General features: G+C 41.8%; 1 protein-coding gene across 1 annotated transcript in view; it reads right to left on the bottom strand.

Moving 5' to 3' along the window:
- GFRA3 (GDNF family receptor alpha 3) overlaps positions 1–19,677 on the bottom strand; it is a 48,993-nt gene that overhangs the window by 15,400 nt on the left and 13,916 nt on the right. Inside the window, exons 3-4 of the mRNA XM_033927475.1 lie at positions 16,864–16,941; positions 4,283–4,625 (exon numbers count right to left, since the gene is read on the bottom strand). Coding sequence (XP_033783366.1) covers positions 4,283–4,625; positions 16,864–16,941 — 421 coding nt within the window. The remainder of the gene's footprint in view (positions 1–4,282; positions 4,626–16,863; positions 16,942–19,677) is intronic.

Genomic DNA, 19,677 nt, shown 5'->3' with positions numbered 1-19,677 from the left:
AATAAAGTTAATTAGGATTTACATGAGTCCTTACATATTCATCAAGTTTTGGGTTTTGAAAAGCCATCCGGACACCTGGACAGTCCTTTAAAAAGAGGATATGTTCGGGTAAATCCGAGCGTTTGGTAACCCCAGGAGAAGGGCACAGATAGGAGGGACTTACCAGCTGACTGGAGCTCGTGGGGGGGAACACAAGGGGAGATAGTGAGGGGCAGCCGAGTGATTGTATTTGTAGGTCAGTAAGAGGAGTTTGAATTGTATTTGGAAATGGATGGGAAGCCAGTGAAGTGTCTTTAGGAGAGGGGTAACATGAGTATAACGGCTCTCACGGAATATGAGTCGTTTCAAGTTTCAAGTTTCAAGTTTTTTATTTATTCTTGATTAATCGCTGAATTCCACTTTGATTGTACCCACAGAAAGGCAGTATATCAAATCCAGGACCCTTTGTTGTGAAAGGTCCTGAACCCAGTTGGAACCCAAGCATAGTACCGGGTAGAGCTTTGGATCCTTGCCCAGAAATAGCTAAGAAGAAAAAATTTAAATTGAATCAGGTTGGGCAGACAGGATGGACCATTCGGGTCTTTATCTGCCGTCATCTACTATGTTACTATGTAGTGACTTGAAATATACTGACTTATATGGAGTTATATAGATAAATGTGCCAGTTTCATCATCATAATAAAACTGATAATATTAAGTCTTCCTAAAGAATTACACTTATTTTCTATGGGAAAATATGTATACTTTTACCTTTGAAATTCCCATACAGACATTTGCACCAGCTATTTTAACTTATACACATAAAACACTGTCTTAGCTGTGCAAATACTTTTTAAAAAACTACCCCACGGGGTAATTTTATAACGGGCTGTTTATGTGACATACAAAATGGCAGATAATTTATGTCTATTTTATAGAGGCAATCAAGGCCCCCCCAAAAACAATATTTAGCTGGGATGGCTGCCATATAAATGTAAATGTCAGTCCTGGCATTTAACCTCATACAAAGAGATATTAAGCAGCACTGTTTATTTATTACGGGGTTTACTCATAGTTAAGATACGCTATTTCACGTCTAACCTCACTATTTAAACACAGGTACCATTTAATGCAATGAGATTTACCTCCTCTTCTACGAAACCCTGCTAGCAGTTTCTAGTGCGGGGAGCCGCGCTGAATGGCCCACTCTCATAGGAACTCAATGAGTGTCGGGAACAGCGCGGGCCATTCAGCGCAGCTCTCTGCGCTATAAACCGCTAGCACAGTTTCCTAGAAGAGGGGGTTAGTTATTAAAAAACAGGATTACCAATAAGATAACACATCTTAATGGCAGCCCACATGAATCACTTCCTGCTTTAATTGAAGAAAAACAAAATGTCTCTAGAAATCAAAATCACTACTATATATAATAAAGCCATTCTGACATCACAATCTCAGCATTGGTTATCAACGTGGGCTACTGTTAAGACGGGTTATCTTAGAACCAGCTCATACTATTTTAGCCCAGGTCAAACCAGGTGACTAATACCTGGAGTTAACATGAAAATATCTCACTGGAAGCCCACGTTGATCACTTCTCCCGTAATACCACTCCCAAGGATGGGATTTATCTTCTCACGCTCCCCTCCCATACTGCTCTATGCCTTAGTATTTAAGAACATAAGAAGAGCCTTACTGGGTCAGACCAATGGTCCATCAAGCCCAGTAGCCCGTTCTCACAATGGCCAATCGGTCACTAGTACCTGGCCAAAATCCAAGGTGTAACAATATTCCATGCTACCAATACAGGGCAAGCAGTGGCTTCCCCCTTGTCTTTCTCAATAACAGACTATGAACTTTTCTTCCAGGAACTTGTCCAAACCTTTCTTAAAACCAGCTACACTATTCGCTCTTACCACAACCTCTGGCAATGCGTTCCAGAGCTTAACTATTCTCTGAGTGAAAAATTTTTTCCTCCTATTGATTTTAAAAGTATTTCCGTGTAACTTCATCGAGTGTCTTTGTAATTTTTGACAGAGTGAAAAATCGATCCACTTGTACCCATTCTACTCCACTCAGGATTTTGTAGACTTCACTCATATCTCCCCTCAGCCGTCTCTTTTCCAAGCTGAAGAGCCCTAACCATTTTAGTCTTTCCTCATACGAGAGGAGTTCCATCCCCTTTACCATCTTGGTCGCTCTTTTTTGAACTTTTTCTAGTGCTTGAGATAAGGAGACCAGAATTGAACACAATACTCCAAATGAGATTGCACCATGGAGGTGATACAGGGGCATTAAGACATTCTTAGTTTTGTTAACCATCCCTTTTTTAATAATTCCCAGCATCCTGTTTACTTTTTTGCCACCACCACACATTGGGCGGAAGGTTTAATCGTATTGTCTACAATGACATCCAGATCCTTTTCTTGTGTGTCCCCAAGGTGGACCCTAGCATCCAGTAACTGTGATTCAGATTATTCTTCCCAATATGCATCACTTTGCATTTGTCCACATTAAATTTCATCTGCCACTTGGACGCCCAGTCTTCCAATTTTCTAAGGTCCACCTGCAATTTTTCACAATCTGCATGCATTTTAACAACTTTGAACAGTTTAGTGTCATCTGCAAATTTAATCAACTCACTCGTCGTTCCAATTTCCAGATCATTTATAAATAAGTTAAATAGCACCGGTCCCAGTACAGACCCCTGCGGCCCTGAACTGTGGAACTGCCTCAGGACAAAAAACTCTGCAGAAATTCGAGATAATGCTCAAAAGTGCTGAAGCTTTTGGCCCTTCCTCACCTTAATATTCTTTGCTCACCTCCGGCTCTGAATGACCTTCCTTCAACCCCTTCCTTTCTCCATTTTATTTCAGTTGTAAACCACATAGACATCATCGTGAATTAATAAATAAAATTGTCAATGTGGGCTCCTGTTAAGACCTAGTATTTTATTGTGAACCCCAGTGATTAGTAGCTAGGTCTCACTGCACACTGCATACAATGAGATCTGGGTTAAGAGAGCACAAGTTAGCAGTAAAATAATGTTTCTTAACAGAGCCCTCAGGCTAGTGATCTCCATCTGTTAAACTTTAGCCTGCTACTAAGAGAATTTGGATAGATAGATCTGGAGCCTTTAGCTGCTGTGGTGACAAGACCCTCTAGAAAAATGGCAATGAGACCTCTGAGAAATTTTCATGTATCATTTATGTACTCCTATTTGATGTTGACCACATGAATTATCCACACCAACCACTTACAATGTTGTCCCAGCCATACCTCACTTTAATACTAATAACTTTGCTTGGTTAAATTGCTGAACAGCTAAAGTTATCTGCACAAATGTTATAAATCGCTTTCAAAACAGGACTTCTGCATTTGCATCAGCTTCTAAATACTGAGTTACATTTTCCTATGGCTCAGAGTTTTATCGTCCTCAAATATATTTCAAGCCTTTGCTCAGTCCCTTTTCTCTGACAGTAGTAAGAAATAAAAGTCAAGTAAATCATTTCCTGTCCTGCGACAGTTCAGCTCCCCCTCATAAGAACATAAGAATTGCTGCTGCTGGGTCAGACCAGTGGTCCATGTGCCCAGCAGTCCGCTTCCACAGCGGCCCCTAGGTCAAAGACCAGTGCCCTAACTGAGTCTAGTCTTACCTGCATATGTTCCAGTTCAGCAGGAACTTGTCTAACTTTGTCCTGAATCCCTGGAGGGTGTTTTCCCCTATAACAGCCTCTGGAAGAGCGTTCCAATTTTCTACCACTCTCTGGGTGAAGAAGAACTTCCTTACATTCGTACGGAATCTATCCCCTTTCAACTTTAGAGAGTGGCTTCTCGTTCTCCCTACCTTGGAGAGGGTGAACAACCTGTCTTTATCTACTAAGTCTATTCCCCTCTCAGTCTCCTCTTTTCATAACAACATAACATAACATAAATGTTTATTTATATATCGCAAAAGCCTTTTAGTTCTATATAATTTACAAAAGAGGTGGACTGACCATGTCAGTGAGCTACAATAGATAAAATATTGGTATTGGCAAGTTAACGGTAGTTACACATCGGTATGCTACTTTGGAGGGATTATAAGAATTTTGAGAACAGGAGGGTTTTTAAAGCTGTCTAAAATGCTGATATTCTAACCATTTGGCCCAGTTTGGGGTCCTTGGTATGATAACAAGTGGTCAGAAAGAGAAATATTTGAACAAAGCAAGCTCGGTGGAGATCTTCACCATTTCAGCTAGGAGGCAGTCTAACACCCTCTGCTTTCCAGGATTTGAAGAGAAGTATAGTTGAGAACACCTACCTGCACACATGATCTAGGCGACAGGTATCCACCAATTGTAGACAATTTGGTTTAGATTTCTCCTCAAAGGAACAATCTGGGAAAATAGTTTTACGCCTGCGTTCTGCACATGAGGAATCCTGACAAGGGCAAAATAAGATCTTTTGGGTGAAGACCTGAGGCACCTTTTTGAAGAAACGACGTAGATATCGATGGCACTTGTTCCGGTTACAAGAGTCCCCAGCCCCAACTCTTTGGCAGTTGGTTACGTAGTTTGTGCGATGTTTGCTGCACTTTTTATCTGCATTACAGATATCAGCTACATTCACACAGAGGTTTGCTCCATCCCCAGCCAAGTCTGAGTCTGAAAGAGATAAAAATAAGAAATGCAACGCTTCAAGAATATTCATTCAGTGTAGTCTAAGAACAGATCTGCACAAGCACCTCAAAGAGCAATAAAGGACATTGGTGTCTTTCAGCCCTAATTTTTTAGTCAGTTGCATTTTAATTTGGCATCAAGAATACTTGAAAAGAAAAGAATAAGACAAGTTCAGATAGAATCAAAGCAACAAACGGCTGCCAAACCACTAGCAGCTGCTTTGCCATACTAGTAAATACCAGAAGAGGGCTGCTAAATGTTGTCGTGGCCATCTTGTGACACGAGCTTTAACAGGCAGGGGTGAGTGGGAATCACTCTTGCCCCCAGGACCCCCCAGATCACCAGGCTTGGTGGGCAGAGGGCTCAGTCAGGACCTGCAGGTTGTTGAGGGTGAGAAAGAGGGGGGATCCAGGGAATCAGAGTTGATGAGAACACTTGCATCCCCTATGTGGGTCCCAGCGCTGAATGGCCAGCACAAGCACCCCCCAAAACTGATACAAGTCTTGCAATTCCACTAAGGACAAGATCTAAACTGTCTCTCCCTCTTGTTGGTTCCTGAACCAGCTGTACCATGAATCAGGCTTGTATTTCATCTAGGAACTTGACCTCCCTAGCATTTCCTCATGTGGGAGTATGTGGCGCAGTGGTTAAAGCTACAATCTTGTGGGTTCAAACCCACGCTGTTCTTTGTGACCCTGGGCAAGTCACTCAATCCTCCCACTGCCCCAGGTACATTAGGTAGATTGTGAGCCCTCCATAAATAAATAAATGTGGCATTAGGAAGGAAGTTAGCATGGACTATTTTCCTACAATTCCCAATTACCTTAGCCTATGCTGTAAGATTCCTTTTACCTCTCCTTCAGCTCTCCTTATTTCATTTTGTAAGTTGCCTTGAACCTATGTAGACATAGCGCAACCCATAAATCCCTGATTAGATTAGTATACAACAAGACCTAGTGATTAATAACCGTAAAATAACCTGTCTTAATAGTAGCCATGATTTTAACTGCTCTCCTTATCTAGTCAATACTGGTGTAATTGAAATCAGAAAAACAAACAAAAAATACAGCTCTATACTTATGCAGAATCAGTAGCACATTTAAAATTCAACAAGGGAAAAAAGACCTCAGTGAAAAGCAACAATGTGGTTGGAGACTATTTCTAATCACTTGTCAAAAACCCCCCCAAACCATCCATTAAAATGTAACTGATTCAGAAGACACTTTCAGCACACGAGAAGAGACGAGGTCCCACCCAAACAAAAGCTCCATTCCCCTACAGCAGTGGTTTGCAACCCTGTCCTGGGGGACCACCAGCCAGTCGAGTTTTCAAGATATCCCTAATGAATATGCATGAGAGAGATTTGCATATAATGGAAGTGACAGGTATGCAAATCTCTCTCATGCATATTCAAAACCCAACTGGCTGGTGGGCCTCCAGGACAGGGTTTGGAACCACTGCTCTACAGTCCATCACCACACTGCCAGTTGTCCCCTCTACCTGTGGCTGAATTCCTGATATCTGACCTCTCCCAAGGTTCCTGGCAAGGACACCCTCCATGTCTCCAGCATTGTAATAACAGCCTGCTCCAAAACTGATAATTCACAACCAGGAGGCAACAGTGGTGTTGCGGGAGCTTCCAGGGAAATCCTACTGAAACGGGACAGCTATTGATAGTGAGCAAACCACTTAGATCCAGTGGGGACTGTAAAGTGATCGGTTCAAAAGTGAGAGGCTGTGAAAGAGAAGCAGAGGGGTCACTTCTGGTCCGCCAGTCATTCTGGTCATTGTACAATGTATATTGATTATAGTGTGAAAATATGAACCATGAAACTGTAAAAAAATGGCTTCACTGCACATGTTTTTGCACTATAACCAATATACATTGCACATAATTGGGACATAGTTGCTCAGGACCATTGAGAAAGGAATAGGTGTGCATAAACACAGACCGTATTGGGTCCCACTGATAGGTTTGCCTTTTAGACTGTACCATCTTGTCTATTTTGCACTTGATCTATGAACTATATCAAGTTGTGTTGTCCCTCTCTAGCAAGGTTACTCTCATTATTTGAATCTATTTGTATTGAACTGTTCTTGGTTCACCCAGAAACAACAGTTCCACTTTCTCTTCATGTTGGATTTTGTCAAATGCCTTCTGAAAATCCAAATACGCTATCCATCAAATGGGTTACCATTAGCCACTTGTTTATTTACTCTTTCAAGAAAATCTAATAAATTGTAAGATAAGATTTGCTGAACCCATGCTGACTCATTCTATCTATATGCCAGTAATTTTGTTTTTTAGGCTCACCAGACTATAGTTTTCTGGATCACAGTGGGACTCCTTCATAAGAATTAGTGTTCCATTGGTACTCTTCCAATCATCAGGTATTGTGACTGTTTTGAATGATAGTTTATAGATCATTAGCAACAGATTAGCAATTTCATGTTTAAGCTCTTTCTGAATTCTTGGGTGAAAGCCATCTGATCCTGGAAATTTTTTTTTTTTTAGTTTGTCCATTTGGTCTATTACATCTTCTCAACATCGTAAAGACTGAGGCAAAGACATTTCTTAAACTTTCAGCTATTGCTTTAACTTTCCTCTTACCCTTTAGTCAGTTAGTGACTCAACCTACTCCCCTCACAAGCTTTTTACTTCAGATGTACTTGAGAAAGATTTTAATATTAGTTCTTGCCTCTACAGCAAACCCTTATCAATTTCTTTTAAATTCCCCCTAGAACTCCTATCTACAAAACATTGGAAACCTTTCTGGTTTGAGCTGGGATATACAAAAGCTTTGTGTAAGGGATTCAGGGGTCTTTATCCCCCCAAATAGGCAACAGTGCACACTATGTGAGTTTAGGGTCTGTGAAACAGAATGTACTTGCAGTCCTCATTGTGGTTTGTCTCCTCCCAGGTGGGATTCCTCTTTGAAAGAGAAACCTGTGCTGGAGAAGAAAGCGATGAAGTCACTTTGAGAATGATATGTATGCACCAACACAAGGAAGATGTGCTGCATGGATAGTTAACCAGTGTTTTAAAAGAGGAAGAAGGCTTTAGGTACATAGGAGGATGGGGAAATACATGGAAGGACAAGAAGCTATATTGCACTGATGGGCTACATATTACTACAGCAGGAAAAAGAAACCTTGCAGAGAAATTTAGACAATATGTTTCAAGGCATTTAAACTAGATTGTGGGGATGGTGTATGTATGAAGAGACCACCCCCGGCAAAAGAAAAGATGTGATAGTAGTAAAGGCTGCAACATAAGCAATATCAGTAATCATTTCTTAGTATTGCAACGGAAAGTGAAACAAAACAAAAATTTATAATTAAAAGGAGATTACCCCTGAAATATAGCTGGAAAGCGATGACCACAAATGCTCGCAGTCTAAGTAACAAAGTTCATGATCTGCAAGCCCTGATGTTAGAGGCAGATCTAGATATTGTTGCTATCACAGAGACATGGTTCAGTGAATCACATGGATGGGATGCAAACATACCGGGATATAATCTTTTTAGGAAGGACAGAGATGGTCATAAAGGTGGAGGAGTAGCTCTCTATGTAAAGATCAATATCCAAGCAACCGAAATGCAAGGGACCTGGGGAGAGGAAGAAGCGATATGGATTGCTCTGAAAAGAGAAGATGGAACTTCTATCTACGTGGGTGTAGTCTACAGACCTCCGACTCAATCGCAGCAAATTGATAAGGATCTGATTGTGGATATCCAAAAGTTTGGAAGAAAAGAGGAGGTTCTGCTGTTGGGAGATTTCAACCTGCCGGATGCGGACTGGAATGTTCCGTCTGCAGAATCGGAAAGAAGTAGGGAGATTGTGGATGCCTTTAAAGAGACTCTGTTCAGACAAATGGTGACGGAACCCACAAGGGAAAAAGCGATATTGGATCTGGTCCTCACAAATGGAGAGAGTATCTCTAATGTTCGAGTGGGTGCTCACCTGGGAAGTAGCGATCATCAAACAGTTTGGTTTGATATAACGGCTAAAGTGGAGAGCGGCCGCATGATACTTAAAGTCCTAGATTTCAAACGTACAGACTTTAATGCAATGGGAGAGTACCTGAAGAAAGAGCTGTTAGGATGGGAGGACATAAGAGACAGTGGTCTAAGTTGAAAGGAGCGATAAAAATGGCTACGGACCTTTATGTGAAGAAAATCAATAAAAACAAGAGAAAAAGGAAGCCGATATGGTTCTCCAAACTAGTGGCAGAGAAAGTAAAGGCGAAAGAGTTGGCGTTTGTGAAAAATAAAAAAACCCAAGAAGAGGAGTGCAGAAACCATTTCAGGGTGAAACTGAAAGAAGCCAAGAGAGAGATATGTCTGGCGAAAGCACAGGCGGAAGAACAAATGGCTAAAAATGTAAAAAAGAGAGACAAAAATTTTTTCAGATATATTAGCAATAGGAGGAAGATGAAAAATGGAATTGCTAAACTAAAAGATCCTGGGAACCGATATGTGGAGAGTGATGAGGAAAAAGCAAATGTGCTAAAGAAAAAAAAAAATATAAAAAAAAATATAAAAAGAAAAAAAAAACAACAACAAAAAATTAATACATCAAAAAAGCACAGCATCACCCCCTCCATCCCCTATTACCCCAGCGACAAAAGGGCCCAGCCAAAAGCAAATCTAAGCCTTTGTCTTGCCAAAAAGAGAATAGCATTTGCAGCACCTGGTCTAATAATATTCTTAGGAGTCCTTTTATCAAGCCGCGCTAACAGGATATTTCATCATGCGCTAACCCCCGCGGCCGGCTAAAAAACTAACGCTTGCTCAATGCAGGCGTTAGCGGCTAGCGCAGCAAGCGGTTTAACGCACAGTATTACGTGCGTTAAACCCCTACCGCAGCTTGATAAAAGGACCCCTTAGTCCAGCGTTTGGAAAATAATTATACAGTCAAGGATAACTCAACCAGTTCTCAAAAAGTCAAGTGGAAGCCAATTGTAGATCAGATTTTTGACGTATTAGAGCTTTTTGCCACCCTCCACTCATTGCCATTTGGGACAAGTTTTCAATACAAGCAGCTCTAAAGGTGACGTGGCAGGTCCCACTCCCTCCATGCCATTGAAAAGATTCTTCGCTTCATCACAGGATTTAAGAGAACACAGTTTCCCTTGATAAAAGGATAATGCGAAGGGATATCTCCACTTATACTTGATATTATGAGACCGTAAATACTGAGTCACTGGTCTAAGATCATAGTGACGCTTCAGCGTTGCTTCTGCCAAGTCCTGGTAAACTTCTATCGAATAAGAGTCCCATACCAGAGTATCCATAGCACGAACCTTGTGTAATATAGATTCCTTAAGTTTAAATTCAGTGAAACATGTTATGATATCTTTAGCATAGTTGAAGGGATGGTATAGTATAAACCTCCCCTAGGTACCTTCTATACCAATATGATTTATCAAGTAAATTCTCCAGGCCCTCAGAGGTGCCACCAAAAGTTCAATAAACTTTCATAACTTTTGGCTTTATGCCCCCTATCGTCATCGGGTCCCTGGTATATTAGTTAAAGATGTGCAATGCTTATTTTAGTATGTTTTCAATAAGTTAAATAAATTAAATAGGTTATAAAGTGCAGTTTACTTAACTTGGGTGGTTAGCCAAGAGGGACAAAGTCGCCAACATGTTTCACTCTGTTTGGGTTTCCTCAGGGCACAATCCCTACAACAAGGAACTAGCTTTAATATTCAATAAAATCGCATGACACCAAAAAATATTGACTAATGCCAATTTCTTACCTCAGAACTATATGCTTTTCACGACGTGGCCACCCGAAATGTGATCTAAGATGGCCGCGGTGTGTACTGTAGCTCATTAAATATTCTACAACACAGCTGAGACTGATATCTTTAGCCACATTAGAGTGGTTCCTGCCCAAAGCATGATGTGCATGATCAATTTTAATCTTTTCCAGTGCTAATGGCTCCCCTTCTGTAGCCAGAATATGGCCCACAAGCTTTTTAACAACTTCTTCGGCATTAGCATACTCAGGTGTCTCAGGATTTCCCCTGAAGCGTAGGTTAGATCTTCTACTTCGATTTTCTAAATCTTCCAATTTTTCTGCCAATGCCTCCTGTCTCTTTACTACTCCTTTCACAGTATCACACCAGACTGTTATCGTGGAATGCTGTTCCTCTAGCTGCGCTTCAGTCTCTTCAACCCGAGACCCCAAATCTTTGATTTCGGTGCAGAGATCCATCGCAAGTGAAGTTTGTTCAGTGCGAATAGCCCCCAAGTCCTGGCTATTCGCACTGAACAATTTGGTTCCTTTTGTCCGGGGGGGATTGGATGGAAGGAGGTGGTTTCTATGCCAATGAGGTTGCTCCACCGTATAGCCTGACTGCTTATTCAATTGCAGTTCACAGGCAAGAGTCTGAGGCTTTGTCCCTCCATTGATCGAGACCCCCCTGAAGGTTGGTGGCTCTTTAATATACGGGTACCAGCTAATGAAATAAGATTCATTTTGTGTAGGGCATACGGAGATTATTCCAAGGGGGTGGTTTTTAAATAGTGGGATTCCTCAGGGGTCTGGGTTGGGACCACTGCTTTTTAACATATTTATCAGTGATTTAGAGATGGGAATAACTAGTGAAATAATTAAATTTGCTGATGACACAAAGTTGTTCAAATTTGTTAGATTGCAAGAATATTGTGAAAAATTGCAAGAGGACCTTGTGAGACTGGAACACTGGGCGTCAAAATGACAGATGACTTTTAACGTCAGCAAGTGCAAAGTGCAAATCTCCTGCATCCACAATCTAATCTCATCCAGGGGTTCCGGGGTCAGGGACTCCACTTTATCCATCTGTGCGCTATCAAGATCTCCATGGAGTTGCAAACCCTGCTGTGCCATTTTGTATACCTGCACGTGCTGTTGCTGCGTCTCCAGGTGGAAAGCATAATCCTTCAATTTCTGTTACGCGCCCTCTTCAATCGGCATCATAAACGGATACCCCCTCCAATTCACAAAAGTATCCTTCAAGAAAAGAGTCACAATAGCCAATACAAAACACTGAAAAAGCTTAATTTATTGCTGAGCCAACGCGGAGCTCCACGTTCAGGCAGCCATACAGAACGCTGATGTCACGTCTTCCTAATCTGATCTAATTCTTAGTCTTATATACTGAATTATCTCCTAGAAATAGGAGTTCGACTCAGTTTACATTAATAGATTACAAAGAAAGATCCATTAACATTCATTGGAGCTGTAGCCTAAAAAGCGATGAAACATTGTGGTTTTCAAGGTTTTGCGAAAGATCTGAAGGGATAAACAAGATCTCATGTGAGAAGTTAATCCATTCCATATTGAAGTTAGCAAGTATGAGAAGGAGTGCGATATTTCACTAATGTACTTTATTCCTCTTAAAGATGGAAAAGAGAGCTTATATATATTAGTTGTTCTTGTGCCCAAAGATCTCATGGTGTTTAGAGATAAAGATCAAAGGAACAAATAGTCCACACAGAATTTTAAAGACTATACAGCACATTTGAATTGATCTTGCAGTCTTTATTACACCAGTGTGATGGTTTAAGGACGCTTATCCTTTTGGTGGATTTGGTACTTCTTTGCTGTGGGAACTTTTTTTCTGTTCTTTGTTGGTGTTTTGTATTTCATTGAATCACTTATGCCAGCTCTATAGGTGCCAGGGGGTGCTTTAGCATTCCCAGTATTGAACAAACTCCTTCACTTTGAGCTGAGCATCCCCAATCATTTTGGAAAGTTGGTTCCTATGCTTGGAATAAAGTAATTGATATCTCTGCTTGTAGATTTCCCTTGAAGCCAGTATCACTACTTATGTTGCCTTTGGACTCCCTTGGTTTCTTACCCATGTACACATGACAGCATAACCATATGTATTTACACAGGTCATGCCTTCAGGGGAAATAGTTATTTACACTCTGGGGTTAAAAACCAACCTGAATTCCCAAGTGTGTAGGTTGGGCAGAACGGAAATGGAGTTGCAAATATGTGTGGAGCACTTGACTGAAACAAATCACATCCAAATGATGAATTGGAAAATCATTTAATAGAGAGCGTCTGGGTACTACTGTATACAGTTTGTCTTTCAAAGGCATGTTGCTTTTATAAAACACAATTAAAATAGACATGCTTTTGCCATAAAATTATCCACAGTGATGGCAGTTTCCAAAAGCAATATATCTAGGTCAAAATCTATGCTAACGTCTCTGAGTGTCTGTGGCTGTCAGGAAGTTTTGTTTTATATTGAAGCTGCTCCATGCCATCCCATCAATGCTGCCACCCTAGAGAACCACCTAGTCTCTCAGATGGTTAAGCTGGTTCTGATCATGGTTTTAGTCAAGGGAAATCTACTGCATTTCTTTGAAAGGATGAATGAACATGTGGATAAAGGTGAGCTGGTTGATATTTTGAATTTGGATTTTCAAAAGGCAGTTGACAAAGTATCTCAAGAAAGACTTCTGAGGAAATTAGAAAGCCATGGGATAGGAGGGAATGTCCTTTTATGGACTGAGAACGGGTGGAAAGACAGAAAACAGAGAGTGGCTTTAAATGGTCAATGGAGAAGGGTAAATAGTGGGCACGGAGTTTATGTGCCGCATTTAGCCGTTAAAGCCCTGACGCAGCTACAGTGACATTGTTGGCTTTGGCTTGGGCAGAGCAAACCCTGCTTGCGTTTCTAGTGACATTACGGATTGAATCAGAGATAAGTCGACACTAGGTTTTGTTTTTGATACTTTCTCAGCACACATCCGAACGCAAGGGAGATTTTATGGTTGCACTTAGACACTATTCGAAATGCTGAACGTTTACATTGCTTAGCTGGCCCTGTTCAGTTTTGAGCCGTAAAATTTGCTCTGGGCAATTGTAAATTGAAATTGAAATTTAAAAGGAATTTAATTTGGTTCCTTTTGTCCGGGGGGGATTGGATGGAAGGAGGTGGTTTCTATGCCAATGAGGTTGCTCCACCGTATAGCCTGAGTGCTTATTAAATTGCAGTTCACAGGCAAGAGTCTGAGGCTTTGTCCCTCCATTGATCGAGACCCCCCTGAAGGTTGGTGGCTCTTTAATATACGGGTACCAGCTAATGAAATAAGATTCATTTTGTGTAGGGCATACGGAGATTATTCCAAGGGGGTGGTTTTTAAATAGTGGGATTCCTCAGGGGTCTGGGTTGGGACCACTGCTTTTTAACATATTTATCAGTGATTTAGAGATGGGAATAATTGCAAGAGGACCTTGTGAGACTGGAACACTGGGCGTCAAAATGACAGATGACTTTTAACGTCAGCAAGTGCAAAGTGATTCATATGGGAAAGAGGAATCCAAACTGTAGCTACATGATGCTGGGTTCCACGTTAGAAGTCACCACCCAGGAAAAGGATCTAGGTGTCATTGTTGAGGAGCAGGTAAATTCAAGAGGGCTAGACCATTGTTGAAAAAATTACACTGGCTACCAATGAAAAAAAAGATTCTTTTCAAGATTGCCTGCATGGTTTATAAAGCAATTTATAATAATAACTAGTCTTTAAGCCCGTTACATTAACGGTGCTAGAACATATGTGTGTGTGTCTGTCTTTATTTCTTTCTCTCTCTCTCCTTAGCCGCTTTCTTTCTTTCTTTCTGCCTTTCTTTTTCCTTGGCTGTCCATCACCACCCCTTGCCTGCTCCCCCTGTCCATTTTCAATTCCTTTTACCTCCCCTGTGTCCACCACCACCACTTCACTGCTCTCCTTATGCAGCAGCAGCTCTTCTCCCTTTGTTTTACCTCCCCCCTGTCCAGCAGCACCTCTTTCCTTCTCCCCCTGTCCAACATTAGTCCTCCGTTCCTTTTTCTTCACATCCCCCCTGTCCATCAGCATCTCTTTCCTTCTCCCCCTGTCCAGCAGTAGGCATCCCTTCCTTTTTTATCCCCCCTCCTCCTTCTTATCCCTATGATACTCTTACCTTGCTCTGGCCCTGATCAGAGGTTCCCGACAGCCGCCCAGTTGCACCCATTAGAAAAGTTCCCACTGCCGCATCCCGCACCCCTCCTGACGCGGCTCCTGCTGTCCTTTCTGTCTGTCTCTGTCCCTGGCCCCTTTGCCTGTCTGTCTTTCTGTGTATCTCCCTGCCCCTGTGTCTTTCTTCTTTTCTTTCTGTCTCCCTTCCTCCCTCTGTCTGTCTGTCCAAAGCAGCATTCAATCCCCCTCCATTTCTCTCCCTCCACACCAGTTCCCTGTGCACCTGCCCCTGTGTCTTTCTTATTTTCTTTGTGTTTCCCTTCCTCTCTCTGTCTGTCTGTCCAAAGCAGCATTCCCTCCCCCTCCATTTCCCTCCCCCCCCACCAGTTCCCTGTGCAGCAGCATTAGCATTTCCTCTCCCCCCCCCTTTCCCTTCCCGCGGTCCGGACTACAAACGTGGTGATTCCAGCAGCGCTTGCATCAGTCTCCACACGCTGCTTCGGGTCCTTCTACTGCCCTGATTTACTCTGGCACGTCCCTGATGACATTATCAGAGACGCGGCAGAGCAAATCAGGGCAGTAGAAGGGCCCGAAGCAGCGTGTGAAGACTGATGCACACGCTGCTGGAATCGCCATTCGGGCCCGCGGGAAGAGAAGGGGGTGGGCGGCAAAGGAGGAAAGGAGATCGGCGGCGGCAGGAGGAACGGAGATCGTCATCTGGCTGCGGTCCGGCTTGTGGAGGCGATCGGCTGGTGACGTATTAGCACGCATGCGCACTCCTTCGGCCACAGACCTACATACGCACAGAACACGCAAATAGGAGTGCGCATGCGCGGCTAGCTCTTTATTATATTAGATAATAATAATAATTTATTTTCTTATATATCGCTAAAGCCATGGTAGTTCGAGGCGGTTTACAACAAGAGGCGCTGGACAGTCAGCGATAAGTTACAATATAGAATCGATGAAAGCAAGTACAAATAAGAAGAGCTGGACAGTCAGCAACATAGCTATGAATTGGTATACAGAATACGAGAGATAATGAACAACAAATTCTTAAGTGACAACTCTGGTGAACTAGTATCAGACATCAAAATTCCTCATTCCTTCCATAACACAAGAAAGACCTTTCCTCTCCTCCTCATGTTCAACGCAAAAAAACTATTTGAGACTACCTTCAAATTCCTGGGCCACAAAGCCTGAAATAGCCTACTCCTACACTTGTGTCAGGTCCCCTCCTATTACAGCTTCAGGAGAATGTTAAAATCCTATCTTTTCTTCTTATAATGATTGATCACTATCCAATATGCTCTTTAGAATCTATTTGTTAATGTAATAACCCTCAGCTCAGGGTGCGGCGGCTAAGAAAGCAAATAGATTGTTAGGAATTATAAGGAAAGGAATGGAAAACAAAGATGAAAATGTTAGAATGCCCTTGTATCACTCTATGATATGGCCGCAGCTTGAATACTATGTGCAGTTCTGGTCGCCGTATCTCAAAAAAGATATAGTGGAATTAAAAAAGGTACAGAGAAGAGTGACAAAAATGATACAAGGGATGGAACAACTTCCTTATGAGGAAAAACTAAAGCAGCTAGGGCTCTTCAGCTTGAAGAAGAGATGGTTCAGGGTGATATGATAGAAGACTATAAAATACTGAGTGGAGTGGAAAGGGTAGATATGAATCGCTTGTTTACTCTTTCCAAAAATTCTAGGACTGGGGGGCACATGATGAAGCTACTAAGTAGTAGATTTAAAACAAACCGGAAAAAATATTTCTTCATACAATGTGTAATTAAACCCTGTAATTTGTTGCTGGAGAATTTGTTGCTGGTGAAATCAGTTAGCTTAGCAGGGTTTAAAAAAGGGTTGGCTAATTTCCTAAAAGAGAAGTCCATAGGCTATTATTAAGATGGCTTGAGGAAAACCACTGCTTATTCCTAGGATAAGCAGCATCATATCTGCTTTTCTGCTGGGTTGGCCAGCGTTGGAAACACGATACTGGGCTTGATGGACCTTTGGTCTGTCCTTTCCCAGTATGGTAATTCTTATGTTCCTATGTATTTAACAGTTTCCTGATTGAGGTACATATGTTTTGATGTTAAACAGATTCCTACAGTTGGGCAACAGACTTTCATTTGCTTTAAGCTCCAAAAATGTTTTACAGGGGAGTTGTAGCCACAAGTAATTATCAATCATTAAATTATTTCATCTAATTGGTTTTAAGTATACAATATATTAAGATATTTTCATATAAAGATTTTCTGAAGATTACCAGATACTGCTGCAGCCAGATGAGTATCGTTGTCAGACCTAATCTCCTCATAAGGAGAATTTTCCAGATCAAAATAACCTATAAAAAGAGAACATGAGAGATGGTCAAAATTTTCAATTCTTTTCTAGGTATCAAGGTATAAAAAAAAGTGTCACACTTTAATACCTAGGAAGTGATTTTAAGTGGATAGGCACCATTTATATGTATAAAAAACGGATTTGCTCATGGAAAAGTTGTCACTTATATGTATCTGCTGCCGGGACCTGAAGATTGTATGTTCTAGGCATGGTTCAGGGGTTCCTCCAAAATACATGTATGTTCATATTTCAGAATGGCAAATACATGAACACATGTCCCAGAAAATCTGTCTGAAAATTGATAGTTGTTTCAAGACATTGGAAACTGTGAGCAAACCTCTCATTTGAGCCAAAACTAGAGAGGGGAACCTTCAGGGAAAATTAGCATTCTACACTGAAGTTAAAAACCAACAACCAGGAATTGCAAATATTTGAGTTTTGGACAGGATTTTTATAAAATTACATAGTTGGATGTACAAATATAACTATGTGTGAGAACAAGATTGCACATTTGTACAGACACGCTATGTGTAGGCCTCCCTAGGACACTAGAGACCAATAAAATGTATGTTTTTACTTTGGCATTAATACCAGCCTGAAATTCTGATTCAGACATGCTTAGGTTTTGGCCAAAATTGCTGGTGCATTCCCCACAACCAAATATGCTGCCCACTCCCTGCCCCCCAGCCATAAATGCCTTCTTCCCAACATCCCTAGGACCTTCCCGGACCTACCTTAGAAGACCTGGTGGTCTAGTCGTCTAAACATTAAAAAACACTCTGCTGACAAGTATTGGGGGGACTTCCACAATCATTCAAACAAAAATCAAATCATAAAAAGTAATAAATAAATTGTGGAGAAAAACAAACCTCAATACAGTGGTTCCTGAAACAGATTTTCTAGGGCACAGCCATTGAATTCAGCTCTGTCCCAACAAGGGTCCATCTGTTTCGCTGCTTGTATGCGCTACGTCAGGGGTTTTAAACTCATAGTAGTTTCAGGAACATGCCGACACCCTCCTGCCCCCCTCAGTAGTCCCTGATCCCCTTCCACCACCCAAACATCTGAATGAAACAGTACTCACCTGTCTCTAGAACAGCAGCATCTGGTACGGGAAGGCCTAGTAGAGCTGCACACAGGTGTCTTAAGAAACTTGGTGGATGGTAGACAGGAGGACCCAGGCCCATAAGCTACCCTAACCATTACATTTATAGTGGAAAGTGTGAGCCCACCAAAATCCTACTATACTGTCATATAGGTGCCACTTGCAGCCATAAGGGCTATTAGGGTGGTAGACAGGTTGGTAGAGTAGATTTGGGGGAAGTTTTGGAGGGCTCACTATACATTAGAAGAGGGTTATGGTGAGATTTACACCTGGAACCCTTTATGTGAAGTTCACAGCAATGCTCTCTAAGGTGCCCCACTGCTCTACTGGGATGTCTGTGTGGCCAGTCCATTCCATGGCTGACCCCTCCCACGTCCAAATGGTCTGGTTTTGGACATTTTGAACTTGGACACTAGGCATGCTAAGGTTTGACATCCTGAGGGCCAAGACGTCTACATAGGCCATTATAAAAAAAATAAAAAAATTTTGGATGTCTAGTAGTTTCCAAAAAGGATGTTTTCCCACCTCCGACTTTTGAATGTTTTGAGGGGAAAGTCCAAAGTTGGACTGAACATAAGAATAGCCTTATTTAGTCTGACCAATGGTCCATCAAGCCTAGTAGCCCGTTCTCACAGTGGCCAATCTAGGTCCGTAGTACCTGGCCAAAATCCAAAGAGTAGAAACATTCCATGCTGAGACGCACTCTCGAAGATACCCCTATATTTGTATAATATACGGTATTTCTATGGTTTGCCTAATATCCAGTGTTTTTCTGGGCTGTATAACATACAGTGTTTCCATGGTTTCTGTTCTATTCAGTGTGTATCAAAAGGCAAGCAGAAAAAGAATAAAACCCAGCAGTTCCACAATGAATGGAGAAACCAACACAAAATAAACTGTGGAGAAGATGTTCTTCATGCAGGCTTTTATTCAGCCTATTTTGGAAATGCAGAAACTACTGCAGCAAATTTGCAACCTATCTCTGAAAACAGGTGTGATTCCGGAGGATTGGAAGATAGCCAACGTTACGCCCATCTTTAAAAAGGGATCAAGAGGGGACCCGGGAAACTACAGACCGGTGAGTCTGACCTCGGTTCCGGGGAAAATGGCGGAAGCACTGATAAAAGAAAACATCGATGAACATTTTGAAAGAAACGAACTTCTGAAAACCAGCCAACATGGTTTCTGCAGGGGAAGATCGTGCCTGACTAACTTTCTGCACTTCTTCGAAGGAATTAACAAACAAATGGACAGAGGAGACCCCATAGACATCATATACCTAGATTTCCAGAAAGCCTTTGACAAGGTGCCTCATGAACGTCTACTCCGGAAACTGAAGAACCATGGGGTGGACGGAGACGTGTATAGATGGATCAGAAACTGGTTAGAAGGTAGGAAACAGAGGGTAGGGATGAAGGGCCACTACTCAGACTGGAGAAAGGTCACGAGTGGTGTTCCGCAGGGCTCGGTGCTCGGGCCACTGCTTTTTAACATATTCATAAATGATCTAGAAACAGGGACGAAGTGTGAGATAATAAAATTTGCGGACGACACCAAACTATTTAGTAAAGCTCGGACAAAGGAGGACTGCGAAGAATTGCAAAGAGACTTGGACAAACTAGGGGAATGGGC

Source organism: Geotrypetes seraphini, chromosome 18 (genome assembly GCF_902459505.1).
Source record: "Geotrypetes seraphini chromosome 18, aGeoSer1.1, whole genome shotgun sequence".
Taxonomy (NCBI): domain Eukaryota; kingdom Metazoa; phylum Chordata; class Amphibia; order Gymnophiona; family Dermophiidae; genus Geotrypetes; species Geotrypetes seraphini.
Note: the sequence above shows the minus strand (reverse complement) of the source record. Positions and strands in the feature narration are given on the sequence as shown.